Source organism: Musca domestica, unplaced genomic scaffold (assembly GCF_030504385.1).
Source record: "Musca domestica strain aabys unplaced genomic scaffold, Musca_domestica.polishedcontigs.V.1.1 3, whole genome shotgun sequence".
In the NCBI taxonomy this organism is placed as follows: Eukaryota; Metazoa; Arthropoda; class Insecta; order Diptera; family Muscidae; genus Musca; species Musca domestica.
The window spans coordinates 24,943,309-24,963,433 of NW_026712299.1; the positions used below are offsets into that span (position 1 = coordinate 24,943,309).

The following is a 20,125-nucleotide window of genomic DNA, read 5'->3' on the forward strand; positions in this document are numbered from 1 at the left end:
CAAACTTATAATACCCCCAACACATAGTGTTGTAGGGTATAAAAACAAACTTTTAATACCCTCCATCTTAGGGTAAAGGAAATATTAGAAGAAAAGTGGCAAAAACCATTAAAATGCCGAATATCGGCAGGTACCGTTATTTGGGGCTATACCAAATCGTGGACCTACACATGCAATGTTTCGCCAAAGGAGCTAAAACTCATTATGACCTAAAAATACTAATTTTCAGACAAATCCGTGAAAAAATGTGGCAAAAATCATCAAATTGCCGAATATCGGGAGGTACCGTTATATGGGGGCTATACCAAAACGTGGACCTATAATTACAATGACTCGCCACACGAACTGGGACCCATTATGATCCACAAGTACCAATTTTCAGAGAAATTCTAGAAAAAAATGTGTCAAAAATCATCAAAATACCGAATATCGGGAGGTACCGTTATATGGGGGCTATACCAAATCATGGACCCATGCATGCAATGTTTCGCCACCGGGGCTGGAACCCATTATGACCTACAAATACCAATTTTCAGACAAATCTGTGAAAACATGTGGCATAAATCATCAAAGTACCGAATATCGGGAGGTACCGTTATATGGGGACTATACCAGAACGTGGACCGATACCAACCATCCTAGACACAATACAAATTGCTCTGTTGAATTTTGGCGCTCTACGTCAAATAATGTGGGCTGTATCGTGATTTCAACAGACAGACGGACATCGTTAAATCGACTTAGAATTTTATGCTGATTGTGAATATAAATATATACTTTATGGGGTCTACGACGAATATTTAAGGATGTTACAAACGGAATGACAAAGTTAATATACCCTCCTTTCCAAGGTGGAGGGTATAAAAAATGTTTTTACTAAAAATTTTGGTCGAAAAATACCAAATCTGCCACTCTACTACTCTTGTCACCATCGTCACGTCATGTTAGCGTCTCATCTGTAATTGCATTTTAAGTTCGTTTGGCGCTTGCGAAAAAAATCCAATTATCGAGTTTATTTTTTCGTCATCAACAATTTGCAGTTAATTTTATTTCATTTTGTTTTGTTTTCATTTATTTACATACATCGATCGTTTCATGGCTATAAATTATCAATTTGAATAGTTAATTTAATTGTAATTTGTTTTCCGCCGGTAAATGGTTTGCTCGAGTGCGCTCGTGTGCCATGTAAATGTGTCCGTGTGTGGGTGTATGCGCGTGTGTGTATTGTCAATTGCATCCACATTTGGAGGAGGTTATTGATGTGCTAAATGAATGGTTATTATTGTGTTATTGTCACCCATGATTTTAATTTATCGTTTTTGGAGAGGTAATCAAATTTTGACACTTTCTTTGAACATAAATTATCGTGCAGACATAAAATATTATTTGTGTCACGTAATTAGCTATGTTCACACTTGTACTCGATATGTTTGCAGCCCTTTCATGGATGGCCAATTTAAATGCCACATAAAATATGACACCCCTTAAATGGAGATTTAAGTTTTAGTTCACATTATTTTGGAACTGTGGGAAGGGGAATTGTGTAGTTTGTGTAGTGTAGTATTTTGGCATAAGCTCTCATTTTAAAGCTATTGAAGCGAAATTTGATTTGTATACATTATTTATGCTCCCAAGATGACCTACTAATTTTCATATGATTTAGGGTACTATTTCATATAGCTGCTATATAGCCGATCTGGCCGATTTAACCCAACTTTTTTTGATTATGAGGCTATTAAAGTGAAATTTGATTTGTATACATTATTTATGCTCCCAAAGTGACCTACCAATTTTCATATGATTTGGGACACTATTTCGTACAGCTGCTGTATAGCCGATCTGGCCGATTTGACCCAACTTTTTTGTTTATGAAACTATTGAAGTGAAATTTGATTTGTATACATTTTTTATGCCCCCAAGATGACCTACCAATTTTCATATGATTTGGGACACTATTTCATATAGCTGTTATATAGCCGATCTGGCCGATTTGACCCCAACTTTTTTGTTTATGAAGCTATTGAAGTGAAATTTGGTTTGTATTCATTTTTTATGCCCCCAAGATGACCTATGAATTTTCATATGATTTGGAGCACTATTTTATATAGCTGCTATATAGCCGATCTGGTCGATTTGACCCAACTTTTTTATTTATGAAGCTATTGAAGTGAAATTTGGTTTGTATTCATTTGTTATGCCCCCAAGATGACTTACGAATTTTCATATGATTTGGGACACTATTTCATATAGCTGCTATATAGCCGATCTGGCCGATTTGACTCAACTTTTTTGTTTATGAAGCTATTGAAGTGAAATTTGTTTGGTATACATTTTTTATGCCCCCAAGATGACCTATGAATTTTCATATGATTTGGGGCACTATTTCATATAGCTGCTATATAGCCGATCTGGCCGATTTGAACCAACTTTTTTGTTTATGAAGCTATTGAAGTGAAATTTGGTTTGTATTCATTTTTTATGCCCCCAAGATGACCTACGAACTTTCATATGATTTGGAACACTATTTCATATAGCTGCTATATAGCCGATCTGGTCGATTTGACCCCAACTTTTTTGTTTATGAAGCTATTGAAGTGAAATTTGTTTTGTGTACATTTTTTATTCTCCCAAGATGATTTGAGGAAACATACTGCTCATTCATTACAATAATTATACTTTTGCTAAGCCATTTTGAATGTTTGGTTTTAAATCGCTCTAGTTTACGGATGCACTTTGGCAAATGCTTTTTTATAAAGTTAACAAAATCTTTCACTTGTTTTGATATCAAACGCATTTGGTCTTCATTTAAACTGATATTATTGATATTCTGTAACACATATTTCACAAGTGCATCTTCTGAGCGATTGTTGCTGCTCCAATTTTCAATAAGCGCTGCATGGGCAAACACATGTTTATCTGCAAAACACGTGTTGGCACAAAATAGAACAAAAAAGGCTAGTTACTCATTAATTAACACACTTTTGTTAATAACTTGGCATTTATACCTTCGCAAGTTACACTCCACGGAACACAACTACAATTTATAGATTTTATATAAAGTTATACATAAACAAAACATTTCACAGTATTACAACAACAGACAATTATGACAAAAAGGGCATCTCGTCTTAATTTTACATACCTGCACTAACGTTTTCCATAATTACACATTTTAATTTTTTTCAATTTTGTTAAAGTTGTAGCAAAACAAAGTGACTTTCAAACAGCTGACTTTAAAAGCTCGTCAGCAAAAAAGGGTTGTCACCCGCATTGATATTAAATATTTTTTTTCTAATATGGGTATCTACATTTAGGAAATCAGTTAAATTTCAAAATATGAAACCAAAAAAAATGACTTTATGCCAAAAAATCATGCTTTTTATCCACAGTGCAATGTTAAATTTGGGAATAAGAAAATATTTTGGGTACCATATTATTGACAGCGTTGTTGTTCGTACAAAATATTTGTAGACCTAGTCACTCCTACCTACAGGGATAAGTTGATAGAAATTTGTGAAACTTTATGGCTTCTAAATAAAATTAATTTAAATAAATTTGCTAATAGTTGAAGCAACAAAACGTATAAAAATCAGCTGTTTTTCACTCTGACTAAAAAGTTAAACTCAAACAACAATTTTTTAAAAAATTTTGTAAAAATGTCTCAAAAAAGAAAGAAGTATTGTGGTAATAGCCCTAGGTCAGCCAGGCGAAGCGGATACCAGAATTTATCTGACCTAGATGATGATGGTAGTATTGAAGGTGGTGAGATTGCGGAAAGCAAAATTAAGATTCCGTCGATAGTAGTTGACAGCCAACACAGCTTAACAAAAGTTATGATACTTCTTGGACACAGCTCCAAATACAAAAGAATGTCAATTGGAATCAAAGTATTTCCACAAACAATAGCGAACTTCTACGAGGCGGTTGAAAAACTAAAAGCCAATGGCATGCAATTCTTCGCCCATTCATTGGTCGATCAGAAGAAATTTAAGCTTGTTCAGTTTGGATTGCCCAGAATAAGTATCGGAACCCTTCAGGATGAATTTAAGAATACCTTCAACATTGAACCTCTCGACTTAAACGAAATTCCAACTAAACGAAGTAACCCAGACGACGCTTTATATATGATCGAATTTGACAAGAACCATGTAAGTAAAAATGAAGTAAGGAAAATAAGGTTTCTCTGTGACGTTGTAGTGCACTGGAGGAATCGTCTTAGAAAGAAACGAGGTCCAACTCATTGCTCCAAATGTGCGATGCATGGACATGGTTCCACAAATTGTTACCGAAAGGAGGTGTGCTTGCTTTGTGCAGAGAACCACGACTACTCCACTTGTCAATTAAACAAAACAGCTAATAATGGGCCCGTGATATATAAGTGCTATAATTGCATTGCAAAAGGTCTAAGCAATGTTAATCACAGAGCAGATGACAAAAATTGCCCACAGCGAAACAAGTACTTTCAAATTAGAGCAAAAGTTACTTCAAAACATATCTCTAATAAATTGAAAAGAACCTTCCCTGTGCAAAATATTGGACCAGATAATAACCAGCAAAGGGTGCATAATGGACTTTCTAGTGACCCTTTTATAATGCCAAATTTGTCAACATCATATGCTTCAAAGGTTAAAAATAATGATGAAAAAAAAAATGATGATGATTTATCAAATGAAAAAATCCTTCAAATTTATATCGAGGCTATAGATGCCCTACAGAAATGTCAAAACAAATATGACAAAATGCGAGTTCTTGGAATGATGCTCAGACATGTCATATAACCAATTAATTCAACACGATATAAATGTTATGCATTTTAATGTCCAACGCATAACAAAACCAGCATCATTTTAAAGTTAGAGCACACAATAAATGGAAGGAATATAGATATTTTACTCCTGAATGAAACATTTTTGAAAGCAAATCATAAAATGAAACTGCGAAATTACATAATATATAGAGAAGACAGACCAGGACATGGTGGAGGAGTTCTTATCGCAGTAAAAAACAACATTCCTCATCAAAAATTGCCTAAAATTCCTACCCATTCTATAGAAAACATTTCTATAATTATACACATTAATAGAAAACCAGTCAGGCTGACGGCAGCCTATTGCCCCAAATATACAGCGCACTTTATTAATGATATAAAAAGTCTAACAAACTCTTCAAATGACTTTTTTATTTTCGGAGATTTCAATGCTCATCATACCAGTTGGCATTGTAAACAAAATAATACGGCTGGACAACGTTTATACCATCTTCAACTGAGCTCCAATTTTTACATTCACAATCCCGATGGTTTTACGCGATATACACAGCGTCAAGCACCACAACTGCCCTCTGTTGTCGATATTATGCTCACGAATTCTGGACTTCAATTTTCACAACTAGTGACACACCCAAATATTTTAAAATCGGACCATATTCCGATAACCTGTAAAATTTTTGGTTCCTTTAACATGAAATCCATGCAAACTCGTCTCTATCATAAGGCAAACTGGAGGTCTATCCACAGATATGTTGAAGGCGCAATACTCCAAAAACACATTGAAAATCCAGTGGTGACCTCTTTAAATGTCGATGGAATTCTTAATGAAATTACAGCAATAATGCAAACTACTGAGAAAATGGTTCCAAAGTGTAAGAAAGTCAGCTGGCAAAAAAAGCTCTCTCAACTAACTTTATATTTAATTGGACAACGGAGAAGAATCCGCCGAAAACTACAAAGATGTTACGTGGTATCGGAGAGAACAACATTCATTGGTTTACTAAAGCAGCTAGATCAGCTGATAGAATTCCACGTGTTAAAAGATAGAAATGTCAGCTGGAGTAACTTCCTGAAATCCTTGCAACGTGGAAGCAAGAAATTTTGGTTATTGTCCAGGACTATAAGGGGAACACGAACAAGTGTTGGGACCTTAGCGGTAGATGGCGTTGATGTAAGCAACATTCTTGAAAAGGCTAACATTATTGCAAAAAGTATTTGAAGAATCTCACAAGATTACTGCAAATGTGGTATCATCAAAGGATCGGCCTGTTGAACGACATATTCGGTGGCTTGATAAACAAAACATAATAACAGAGAATGTTGATTCAATATCAGTTGAAGAAGTCAAATGGTTCACCAAAAACCTTAAAAATTGTAAAGCCCCGGGTCTAGATGGTATAAAATCCGTAGTCCTTAAAGATATGCCAAACTCTTTTTTCATGATCGTTTCAAAGGTTTTTACGTGGTGTATAAGAAATGGTTATTTTCCAACTGTATTTAAGAAGGCTAAAATATTACCAGTGCTAAAGAATGGAAAAAATTCACAAAATCCTAATAGCTATAGACCAATAAGTATGCTAAACTGTTTGGATAAGGTTTTTGAAAAATCAGTTCGGCATAGAATTAACGAAATCGCAGAAAACCACAATATCATCCAAGAAGAACAATTTGGATTTCGCAAACAACACTCGACTGTCCACCAGGTTAAACGAATAGTAAACATTATTAAAACAAATAAAAGATAGCGTAAAAGTACAGGTGCAGTATTCCTAGACATTGAGAAGGTATTCGATTCTATGTGGCACAACGGTTTGATTTTTAAACTTCACAAGTTTGATTATCCTGTTTACCTACAAAAGATTGTACACAGTTTTCTGACAGAGAGACAATTTGCTGTACATATTGATGATGAGCATTCAGATCAAAAAGAAATTACTGCAGGTTTACCACAAGGATCTGTGTTGTCCCCGATCCTATATTCGATATATACATCCGATTTAAAGCTTCTTAAACAACAAGACGTCGCATTGTATGCTGATGGCACGGCTATCATTACCAATGGAAATGTTTCCAATTCAATAATCAAGGAACTTCAGTTGTCATTAAATCATATTAAAAAGTATTTTGACAAGTGGAAAATAAAAATAAACGAAGCGAAAACCCAGGCAATAATTTTTCCCTTCAACAAATCCCCGAAACGCATTCCAATGTTGATATTTTGCAGCAACAATATAAATCTGCAAACATCTGTAAAGTATCTCGGAATACAATTAGATAAAAATCTCACATTTAGAGATCACGTTATAACTTCATCAGAAAAAGCAGTCAAATGTGGTCGAGCTCTATTTCCACTACTTAACCTCAAATCTATGGCTGTCCGGTATGGTATGGTTTGTGTGCAAAAACTCACATCAAAAAGTTACAAATAATTCAAAATAAAAATCTTAAAATTATATATGGTCTTAATAGACGATATTCCACAGAACTTCTCCATCAACGGCACCAAGAGGATATAATCATCCCATTCATCGAAAAAATTACAAACAATTTTGAAATGCGTAATAGATTTTCAAATTTTACATTGCTAAAAAATTGCATGATTGAGAAATTAATATTAATGTAAAACAAGTAAGCAAAGGCTACAGTCAAGCGGGGCCGACCGTTGAATACCCTACAACACTATAATAAACCATACAGATACTCGAAAGAACTCCACAAGATATTGTGACAAATAATAAAAGAAAACCATCATGTTTTGTTTTCTAATTTTCGAATAATAGCAACGTAAACGAATTTGCTCATTTCCAATTAATTGGTAGATGTTGCAATGGTCTTCCTAGATCTGGAACCAGTATTTCCCAAAGACCTATAATCTCTCAGAAGTAGCAAAAGATTAACATTTATTATTGATTTGTGACTGAAACGCATATATATGAGATACAGACATTTGACTATATTCTTCAACGATATCAGTGTTAACGAAATAGTCAGAAGTGCGTCTTTTCTGTATTTGTGAATTCTCCAAAAAGTCGCTGGAATGGACATTTTCGTATTTTGTCTACAAAAGTTGGCAAACTCCTTCACACATTGAATATTTTTGGATGGCCATCAGAAACTGCTTGGCTTTTGCAATGCGCGGTAACTCCCATTCAAATGTGCATGAGGATCGGGCGATAATTACGACCTGCTGACAATTTTGCAGTTTTTTGGTCCATTTCAACCCCTAAATATATAGCGATCATCTCCAAAAAGAGTAGGCATCTATTCTGACCCTCGTATTATCCCCATGCAAAATTTCGTAAGAATCGGTCAATAAATGTGATCTGTATATGATATCCTGATATCCTAACTACTTAGTTTTGTTAGCTGTATAAATATTACTAAATGTTTAATTCAAAATGAAAATATGCCAAAATTGAAAAAAAATATGAGAAAATGTTACAAAATCTATATTTTCATCTTTAGAGAGATATTTTTATGCGATTTTTTTAGACGTTTTTTCTTTCCTGCCAATAGGCCATTCTGAATTAATGAGAAATGTCGAAATCAGTTCAGCCGTTCTCGACATATAAGAGATCTTTCAAGCATATCTTCCTTGATGGACATATATATCGCACATATTTTGCTATATATCCTATTTGTTGGATGTTAACATCAATGTAAAGATCAGAAGTAACCTTGTCACGACTTTGTGATTTCGCCGGAATTTAAAAAATTCACGGTTTAATGAAAATTTTTTAAATTTTTTCAACACAAAAGATATGGTCTATTTTACCCGCTAAATATTATCTGATGACCACCCAAATTGGTAGGCTTCTTCCCCGCCCTAAACTCTAGCTACATGCGAAATTGGTCGATTGGTATAGCTACTGCAAAATCCGACATTTTTTCAGTATTTGGTCCATTTCAACCCCTAAACATTTGGCGACCATCTCCAAAAGAAATAGGCTTCTATTCTGATCCTAACCCCACCTTCGTGCAAAATTTCGTATGGATCGGGCCATTATTGCGACCTGTAGCGTGATCTTAGCTATCATGGCTATTTGCTTTCTAAAAGGTTTTTACCTATCTTTTTTTGCCTTAAGTTTGTATATAACTAAAAAAAAAAAATGTTTCCTTATAAAATTTAAAAAGATCCTATTTGCTGCAATACTTTTAGTTTACTTTTATTTCATAAATTGTTATGTATTATATATTGTTTAATTGTACACTGATAGACGAATATTTTGATAAAAAAAATTAAATTAGATAATTTTGTACATATTTGGTAGTTCTTCTAAATAAACATATAAGTTCCTATAAATTGTGGTTCAATCAAATTATCTAAATGGAATAGGATGTACATAAATCTAAGTAAATATAATCGGATAATTGATATATGAAATTATTATTTCGCTGATCCAAATGGAGCAAGTCTGTTACTGATTTAAAAAAAATTAACATTGTTCTGTTAACAACAGAAATGTTAAAATGGTCTTCAGTTTTATTTTTGTCATCCTAAAACTATACTTTAAAAATATAAAATAAGTATATTCCATGGAAGCGCTGTTGCCTTAACATGCCGAATATTTACGTATATCACTAACAACATTATGTTGGCCCTGTAATAGCAACGTCGTCGAGTAGTCCGCCCTCATGTATAGAAGACGATAGGCTGGAAAAACTGGCATGCCATGTTTCCCCTGAATCCAGAAATCTCTACACCATGTTGTACTGTGAACATGGTGTATGTCGAACTTTTAATACCCTCCACCATTTCTTGAAAGAAAAGAATTAAGAAAAATACTTCTCACATGATATCATTTTACGTGGGCTACACGATAACGAGTTCCTTCATAAGTGATTTTTTGTGACAGAGATGTCACATCGCAGATTTTTACCATGAACCAATACACGCCACTCGAGTGCTCTGAAATAGTTGAAATATACATTCAACAGAAAAAGTCAAATGTGAAAACTCAACGTGCTTTAAAAACATTAAAAATGTGAGAAGTGCGCGTTTATTCGAAAAATTTTCGACTGAAAAGGCTCTTTCTAATCCGAAGAGGCCATATAAAAGTCGACCAAGGCGATTGGCCGAGAATATCGCTGCCGTACGAGTCAGTATTGAGAGGTCCCCAAGAACATCACAAAAACGCCGTTCTCAGCAGTTGGCATGGCTCGGTCCACTTTACAACCGATTATTCGCATTGATTTGCATTTGTTCCCGTACAAAATTCAATTCACACAAAGAATGTTGCCTGCGGACAAGCCTCGTCGATTGGAATGGGCCCAAAGGGCACAATGGTCCGTCGAATATGGGCAACCCTGTATATGAGAGCTATAGCTATATCTGAACCGATTTTCACCAAATTTGCAGTAATTATTTTTAGAATAAATTCAGTCGGAATTGCCAAGATTCATTCAATATGCGCTGATATTAGCCCGTTGGTGCACAAAAAATGTTGGTAAAATTTTAAAAATACGGAATATTGCCGTTATATTGATGCCTATACGACGTGGACCCACACAGGCATTATTTGTCATGAGTCATTACCAAATTCCAATTCGGAACTTGAAATAGACGCGAATAATGTAGCTAAAATCATCAAAGTATATAATATAGGGAGGTACCGTTATATCGGAGCTGTGCGAAGACCTGAACCTGTAGACAATTTTTTCTCATAATCTGTAGCATCCTTTACGAACTTCAAATACGACATTTCAAACAACTTCGGTGAGTATTGCACCTAAACTCGTCAAAATACCGAATATAGGAAGGTACTGGTATATGGGGCCTATACGAAGACCTGGACCTGCATAGACAATTTTCTGTCACAGACTGGAGTTTCCATTACGAACTCTAAATGCGTAATTTGAAAAAAAAAAATTGGTGAATAAAGACGCTAAAATCACCAAAATACCAAATATCGGAAGGTACAGTTTTATGGGGGCTATACGAAGACGTGGACCTGCACAGACAATTTTCTGTCTTAGGCTGTAGTATCCATTTCGAACTTTAAATACCAAATTTGAAACAATTCCGGTGAATAATGTCGCTAAAATCATCAAAATACCAAATATCGGGAGGTACAGTTATATGGGGGCTATACGAAGACGTGGACCTGCACAGACAATTTTCTGTCTTAGGCTGTAGTATCTATTTCGAACCTCAAATACTAAATTTGAAACTATTCCGGTGAATAATGTCGCTAAAATCATCAAAATACCGAATATCGGGAGGTACCGTTATATGGGGGCTATATGAAAACGTGGACCTACATGGCCAATTTACGAACATAACCTGCCTACTGTAAAAATAAACCTGTGTGCAAAATTTTAGTCTTGTGTCTCAATTCGTTCGAAAGATAGCGTGATTACAACAGACAGACAGACGGACAGACAGACAAACAGACGGACATCGCTAAATCGACTTAGAATTTTACGCTGATCAAGAATATATATACTTTGTTGTGTCTGACATGAGTATTTATACCCTCCACCATAGTATGGTGGTTACTGGCAAATATCGGTCAAGTAGCACCATTAAAAAATATTTGATAATTTTGAGAACAAGAGATTTAGCGATGATTTGACTTTGGCCGATCTTAGCGTTTTTAACCCCAACCTGGCTTTAAATAATAAAAACCGTTTTAATATTTTATTCATATTTTATTAGGTGAATTTTTAATTCAAACTTATCATGTACGTCTATATAAAAATAATTTAAATATACATTTTATTACTATTTTAATTTGTGCTTAGTTTAGAAATAAGTCTTAATATATTTGCTTATACTGATATAAATAAGTATGTTAATATATGTTTGTTATATTTAAAAATATTAAAATTAAAGATGTATTATTCTTATAAATTTAGAGATTAAAAACAATTAGAGTATTGTCGAATACTGCAGAGGACTCAAAAGTTCGGAAATCCTTGCTTAATCTTAATCCTTGCTTGCTATGCCTTAATCGGGAGACACATAAGCAACCTTTTCCGGCAGAGATATGGAGCGCTGTCAGATCCATATTTAAATCTTTTTTATGCCTTAATCGGGACATACACAAGCAGACGTTTGAGATGCATACCATTTCCGACAGAGATATAGAGGACTGTCCGAGCCATATTTAAATCTTTATTATGCCTTAATCGGGACATACACAAGCAGACGTTTGAGATGCATACCATTTCCGACAGAGATATGGAGGACTGTCCGAGCCATATATATATTTATATCTTTATTATTTTACCAGAAACAGTATTTAATGCCAAGCCGAATATACCGCTTATTCCACTCCACTTTATGTTACTCCAGCTAAAATAAAAGGCAAGGGAGCTGTTGTCCTTTTTTTTCTCTTTTGGATATAATTTTAAATTTTTATTCCATTAGTGGGTCAATGGACATCTGTAATTGTATTTAATCTCCTGTCTAAAATTTTAATTTTTAAAATTATTTTTTTATTTCTTAAATGTATTTAATATAAATATTATATTAATTTTTGAACGCTAAAAACTTAATATCGAACTTACTAATACTACTACCAACAGAGTTGTTTGTTCGCCCGTTACGTTGTGCTCACAGAATGTTCGTTCCAAAACGGAAATGATGCTAATACTACTCATGGAAATATTTAATTTTATTTTTCCCGCCGCTCCTGAATGCCTCCTAACATTCGAGGGGGGAGCATTTAACACCTATCTCGGTACATCGACACTCCTGACAGGGTGAGGAGAGTTCGAGTATGATTCGACCCACCCGATACATGCGGCCATAGATGTTGCATCCAGCTAATTTTAAGATTCCAATTGGATCGATTAAATTATTCAGCGTTGCTGAACTGCGTGACGGCACTGATGTTGACACCTCAACATGGCCATGGGTGGTGGTAGAGGTGGTGGTGGTGCTGCTGGAGGATTTCTGGCCAAGAGGGTGTGTTGGTATGACAGATATTAATTTAACATGGTTAACAGATGAAATATGTCCCGGCGAAGACAATGAATAAGGCTTCTCTGCAGAGTAGGATGAGGAGGAGTATGACGACGACACCGATGATAATGATGAGAAGAATGGTTGAGCATCCTCTTCTGATTCCTTGGCCACTAAAAAGGTTTGGCTTGGAATTGCAAATGAAGGCGTTGCTGAATTACGTTTCACTTCAAAGCTGGCATCCATGAAAGGCAATTTGTCAAAAGGTGACATTAAAAATGGATTTGTAGTGGTTGTTGTTGTAGTTGTTGGTGTTGGTGTTGTTACTGGTGGTGGCTTTGTCTGCATGGATGTTCTTCTAGTGGCTGCTGTCGTTGTCGTCTTCGTTGCAGATGAGTTTGCCAATGGTGTATCTGCTGTTGTTGTTGTTGCTGCTGCCGTTGTTGTGGTGCCTATTGTAACTTTTGTTGTTGGCTTTTTGGGTCTATTGCCGCCAACCGTTACAGCGCCAGTACGTTTTGTATTTTTGCCAGAGGATGGCTCAATATTTGTCCCATTTAATCGTTGCACTGCTGCTCCAGAGGATGATGATGCTGATGATGATCCCTTAGCCGCACTCACTGTGGCATTAGCCATTTTCGTTGCCGTAACTGGCGTGTTGCTTGGCCTGGAGTTGGGTTTGTTGTGATGCTGTTGCCTTGTCGGCTTATTGCTTGTTACACGTCGTGTTGCATTCGATGATTTGGTCTTCGATGAGACCAAGGATGAGGATGACGCCAATATCTTTGTTTCCGATGCCGTTGCAGTTGACTGGCCATCCACTTTGTTTTTGGTCAATTTCAAGTTCGGTCTATTGGCCGTAGCTGTTGTTGTCGTCGTTGTTGTTGTTGTTGCCGCCTGGGCAATTGTTTTATTGTTATTATTCTTGATGGCCGGTCTTTTGCCGGACTTGTTGGTAGTACTAACAGTCGTTGTAGTTGTTGACGACGATGACATCAATGTTGTTTGTTTAGTTGGCTCTGTTCGTTTTGTTGCTGCTGTTGTTTCAGCGTTCTTCGATGACGAACTGTTGGTGGTTCCTTTTGGCATGTATTTGAAAGCCATTGCCTGTGGCACTGTCGAATCCATGCCATGATTTGATTTTTCATCCTCTCGTTGCTTCTCCTTCATGACATTTTCTGTTGTTCGTTTGTCACTCATGTCTTGTGTAACTTCTTTTTTGCTATCCCCAATATCGTCCATCGAATTCGATGGTATTAAATCTGCATTATGGAAATGAGTTGCTGCCGCTCCGGCGGTTGCCTTTACGGCTTGTTCCTTCACATCCATGTCAAAAGAGATTTGTAAATTTTCCTTTGATGGCTGTTGAGTGGTGCTGTAGTTCGATTGGGTAATCAAATTTTTTAGCTTATCCTCGATTAGCGATGTTAGATCCGGTGGCAGTTCGGTACGAATGACATCTTTGAATGGGTCTGGTGTTGTGATTTCTGAAAAGACGTAATGGATGACTTAAGTTTCGACAAGTTTACAATAAAACAAGTAAAAAGCTGTAAGTTCGGCCGGCCGAACTTTGAATATCCTCCAATATTTGGAAAAAGTTTGGCAATTAAAAAAATTAAATCCCTTAAAAATCCTCTTAAAATCTTTAAAATACCGAATGTAGCCTTTATATTAGGGTCTATACGACGACGCGGACCTTCATAGGCAACTTTTGTCATAGTCTATTACAATATTCAAATGCGAAACTTGAAAAAATCGGTGAATAATGTCGTTAATATCATCAAATTAACGAATATCGGGAGGTACCGTCATATGGGGGGCTATACAAAGACGTGGACCTGCACAGACCATTTTCTGTTGTATCCATTACGAACTTCAAATATCGAATTTGAAACAATTCCGGTGAATAATGTCGGTAAAATCATCAAAATACCGAATATCAAGATGTGCCGTTATATGGGGGCTATACGAAGACGTGGACTTGCACAGACAATTTTCTGTCTTAGGGTGTATTATCCATTTCGAACTTTAAATACCAAATTTGAAACAATTCCGGTGAATAATGTCGCTAAAATCATAAAAATACCGAATATCGGGAGGTACCGTTATATGGAGGCTATATGAAGACGTGGACTTGCACAGACAATTTTCTGTCTTAGGATGTAGTATCCAATTCGAACTTCAAATACCAATTTTGAAACAATTCCGGTGAATAACGTCGCTAAATTCATTAAAATACCGAATATAGGGGGATAGCGTTATATGGGGGCTATACGAAGACGTGGACTTGCACAGACAATTTTCTGTCTTAGGGTGAAGTATCCATTTCAAACTTTAAATACCAAATTTGAAACAATTCCGGTGAATAATGTCGCTAAAATCATCAAAATACCGAATATCGGGACGTACCGTTATATGGAGGCTACATGAAGACGTGGACTTGCACAGACAATTTTCTGTCTTAGGGTGTAGTATCCATTCCGAACTTTAAATACCAAATTTGAAACAATTCCGGTGAATAATGTCGCTAAAATCATCAAAATACCGAATATAGTGGGATAGCGTTATATGGGGGCTATACGAAGACGTGGACCTGCACAGAAAATTTTCTGTGTTAGGTTATAGTATCCAATTCGAACTTTAAATACCAATTTTGAAACAATTCCTGTGAATAATGTCGCTAAAATCATCAAAATACCGAATATCGGGAGGTACGGTTATATTGCCCCTATACCAAAACGTGGATCTACATGGCCCATTTTATAGCCAACTATGGAAATTAAAAAAAATTTACGTCTGTTCTGTTTACTTCGGTTTCAATTACAAATTCTCCCTCAAATTATTTCCTCTTGTACTCACCTATAACTTTAGTGGTATTCAAAACATCCGCCGATGTTGTTATATCTATGATATGTTGGGTAACCTGATAACTATCGCTAACTTTCACACTGACATTGTCACGATCATCGTCCAATATCAACGGATCTTTGGGTACAAATCCTCCCTCGGTCTTGGTGGGTGGTGAGAAACCCTTCGGAGGTTGTAAATTTGTCGATGAGAAATCATATTTTACGAAGGCAGGCGAACCCAAAGTGCCGTCAAATTTCCCCGGTGGCGAAGAGACCAACGAATCGGGCCCTTCAACATTAAATTTGTAAATATATTCCGCCTTGCTGCCATCTTCGAGATCTGGGTAGAGGGGATATTTTTCCGTTATTGAAGGATACAAATTGGCGTCATCGTATTGATCATAATCTATGCGAGATGTGGGTCCTCCAGCATGATGATAAAAATCATAGGATGAGGCTTTGTTGTGATCAGCCTTGACGGCATCGGTGGGTAGGAAGGGTATAATTTTCAAATTGGGTAGACTCGGTGGTAGCGTGTGATCGGTGTTTTGATCCAAGGGTTCGGCTTCTAAAATTGTGGGATTTGTTTTGATGACAACCGGTTTCAGGGTTGATGTTGTGGTTGAAGGTTTGGAGCTGGTTGTGGTGGTTAGTGTTGTGGTAGTGCTCGCACTCTCCGAACTTGCTGTGGGGGTTGTTGCAACCGGTGTGGTGCTGCTGGGGGGTGTTATCCTTGTGGTAGCCTCTGTGAGTAGACTTTCCGAAATCGGTATTATAGGATTTTTACTTAAATGTGGAGGTAGTGGTTTGAAGGTGGCATTGTTTGAAATTTTCGTGGAAATCATGGGCGGTTTGACCGTGAGATTGGCAATTTTTGAATTGATGCGACTGTAGGTTTTGTCTGTTGGAAGGGGTTTAAAGAATGGCAGAGGTTTGGTTGAGGGTAAATTATTTGTAACAATTTTGACGGGAGGAAGTTTGGGTATCGTGTAGTTATCCAATTTTGTAAGGTTCTTTAGAGGTTTATCACTGGCCAATATGCCACTGAGGCCATCCAGCAAGACGGTAAGTAAATCTGGGCCGTTATCAGGTTTTGTGGAATTTTTCAGGGGAAGTTTGAGGGGAACTTTGGTTGGAGTCGGAGTTTCGGTTTTAAGTTGCAGTTCTAATTTTGCTGTGGAACTTTCTGTAATCATTGGCTTTTTCGTTGTTGTTGTGGTGGTGGATGTTGTTGTTATATGTCTCTTAGTTGTTGTTGTTGTCGTCGTCGAGTCTTGTGGCTTTGCACTGGGTATTGCCTCTGTCGATTTGCCTGCTTCCGTTGTCTCACTGAGTGTTGTTGGCAATGTCTGGGTGGTTTCTTCTGCACTAAGGGTGTCCATGGTGCTATCATCCCCCATATCCGTTGTGGTCAAGTACAATTTCTCTTGATCCTCAGCCTTGAAAACACCTAATTCTTCTTCCTCTTCTTCACTCTCTGTGTAATTGCCGTGATCCAAGCGATCAATGGTATTGGTGGTAGCTGTTGGAGTGGTTTCATAGAAATCTGTTAAATCCTGAACCGTAGAGGGCTGGCTAAAATCAATTTTATCAGCCACCGCTGTGGAGGCTCTAATATCTTCATCATCTGGAGCCAGCAGAAGATCAACCCATGATATACCCGTTGTGCTGGTTGGTGTGGTTTTCTCTTCGGGTTCGATTTCTTCGGATAAATTCTCCTCGTTATTACCCTCCGAGGGACCCAAGAGTAGATCCAACAAACTTATTTCTGTAGTTGAAGAGGGGGCCTCGAGCATACCTCCTAGAGGTATGGGCTTTGGTGATGGTTGAATTCCCACCAAATCGCCATTATCTTTCAACATTTGCTTATTGTTGTTGTCAATAAATTCCAGACCCTCCCGCAGGGTATCGAAAATACTTTTCTCTGTTGTTGGGCCCCCCTCCAGCATAACCTCACCATTTGGCCTTGTTTTCAACGGCTGTTTCTCCACCACTTCGGGGTGACGGTCCGGAGGATATTGTACCGCAATTTCTGATGGGCTGGCCTCTTGATCTTCCTCCTCATCTTTACCAAAAAGCAGGGAGAATAAATTAAACTGCCTCGAATTCTGGGATCTACGATAATCTCTCTGGCTGCCACAATCATAGCTGGAGGGACAACATTGGCCCTTCGGCACGACAGGAATACAATTCCGCAAAGCGGGTGCACATTTTTTAGGGGCACACTTCCTTTGACCTCGTATACAGAAACAAATATCACATGGCTTGTCTTTATCGGATTTCATTTTCTGGCCCTCTGCATAGAATTGGCTGCCCACTGTGCAGCCACGATTCCGTTGCAGACGTTGGGACATTCTCATGTAATGTTTATTTGCAGTTTTACGATAGCGTACCTCTTGTGATGATTTACCCGTCTGTTTGGTACTGCAATCGTAACGAACCGGACAACAGGTGGAGTCGACAAAAATCGGCTTGCAACCCTCCAGCGGTAGCATACATTTCGGTTTGACGCATTTCTCAGTACCACCTGAAAGGGAGAGAATTTATTTCTGTATACATGTTGTTGTAATTTTTGTGACTTTTTACCAATGCAATAACAATAGGTACAGAGATTCGATGAGGACATAGCCGACCCAGATTTGTAGACAGTTCCATTTTTCACGCAAACTGAAAAAGAAAGAAATATGGTTAATAACAATATAATTCAGAACAGTTAAGACTGTATATATATTTTAAAATTTAGACTTAAAAATCGACTATTGTTCCTCGAGAGCTTTTACATAATAATCTTGGAAAATTGTGACGTAACGGCTATGATTCCGTTCTATATATAATTTTAAATTATCGGTGAATTATAGGATTCGTCGACTTGAACCACCCTATTTTAAACTATATACTCTTTCAAGTCATCGTTGTGATAAATGATGAGTTTAGTGACACTAATTCTTCAGTATGTGGAAATAATTCTCATTCACTCTGCATACCCAAATGGATAATGAAGTTAACTTCATTCATTCGGTTAACATTCGGTTCTTGTGGCTCATTCGCTTCTTATAAAACATTATAATTTTCCAGTCGGGCGGGGCCGACTTTAAGATACCCTACACCACTTGGCTTATTTAGTAGAGCTCCGCATAACATTTAAAAGTTTTTATGGGAGAATTCAATCATACACGCTAAGATTATAATTATAATTTAAAGTTCAAAGGACTAAATATGCCGAAGCATTTGTATCTTTTAAATTCGGAATTATATTGCCCATTTGGTGCACAATTAATTTGAAATCGGATAAAGATATTTATGGGAGCTATATCCAAATCTGAACCGATCTCGATAAAATTTGGCAAATATATTTCTGAGCTGTATTTGATATATTTCCCTGAATATCGTTGTTACGGAGTGCATATTACGGCTGTGGGTAACAAATATGACAAATCGGATGGACAGTATATATGGGAGCTATAGCTATATCTGAACCGATCTTTACCAAATTTGACATACTAGCTTCTAGACTAAATTCTGTCGTAAGTGCCAAATTCCATCCCATTTGGACAAATGTTAGACGTTTGGTGCACAATAAAAGGTAAATCGGACGAAGTTATATATGGTAGCTATATCCAAATCTGAACCGATCTCGATAAAATTTAGCAAATGTATTTCTGAGCTGTATTTGATATATTTCCCCAAATATTGTTGTTGCAGAGTGCATATTACGGCGGCGGTGGACAAAAATAACAAATCAGATGAACAATATATATGGGAGCTATAGCTATATCTTAACCGATTTCGATCAAATTTGGCATACATATTTTCAGGCCTAATTTGGGTGTATATGCATACAATTCGGGCTGATATTATACGTTTGGTGCACAATAAAAAGCAAATCGGACGAAGATATATATGGAAGCTATATCTAAATTTTGACCGATTATCTCCAATTTCAATAGGGTTCGTCCTTGGGCCAATCAATTGTTTACAAAAATACATGGACAGACGGACGGACGGACGGACGGACATGCATAAATCGACTCAGAATGTTATTCTATGCAGATCATCAAAAGGAACTATGGGTCTATCTCGTTTCCTTCTGCCTGTTACAAACAAATGCACAAAGACATAATACCCTGACCACCTTGTGTTGTAGCGTATAAAGAGTAGTGAAATAACTGACTGACTGACCGAGTGAGAATCAACGCCCTGACAAAACGGCTTGTGATAGGGTTGCGTTTTTTGGAAACTCGTACTAAAAGGGTACAAAAGTACTAAATATTTAATACTTTGTATTGGACAAACGCAATAAGCCGAATTCTTAAGTCTCGAATGAGAATCACTGATATATGTTCCAAAGAGGTTTTAGAAAATAAGGTTACGAACAGTTCTAAAATTGTACTAAACTTTAAAAATGGTATAATTTGGTATTAGATGAATGGATCGAGCTAATAAATTGAATTTGAAATGACAATCAAGGTTAAGAAATAATGGAAATGTGTACTACCTATGCACAAAAAGTACTAAATTTGGAATAGTTTGGTTTAGGGTGAACGGATGAAGCTGAAATTTTGTCCCTGTTGGTGATATATTTGTCATAAAAAGGTGGTT

General features: G+C 36.7%; 1 protein-coding gene across 1 annotated transcript in view; it reads right to left on the minus strand.

Annotated features, from left to right (window-relative positions):
• Nucleotides 1-11,412: 11,412 nt before the first annotated feature.
• The window catches only part of LOC101896341 (mucin-2), a 38,185-nt gene continuing 29,472 nt past the window's right edge, over nucleotides 11,413-20,125 (minus strand). The window contains exons 3-5 of the mRNA XM_011293786.3: nucleotides 18,113-18,193; nucleotides 15,537-18,053; nucleotides 11,413-14,164 (exon numbers count right to left, since the gene is read on the minus strand). Coding sequence (XP_011292088.2) covers nucleotides 12,417-14,164; nucleotides 15,537-18,053; nucleotides 18,113-18,193 — 4,346 coding nt within the window. The 3' untranslated portion in view covers nucleotides 11,413-12,416. The remainder of the gene's footprint in view (nucleotides 14,165-15,536; nucleotides 18,054-18,112; nucleotides 18,194-20,125) is intronic.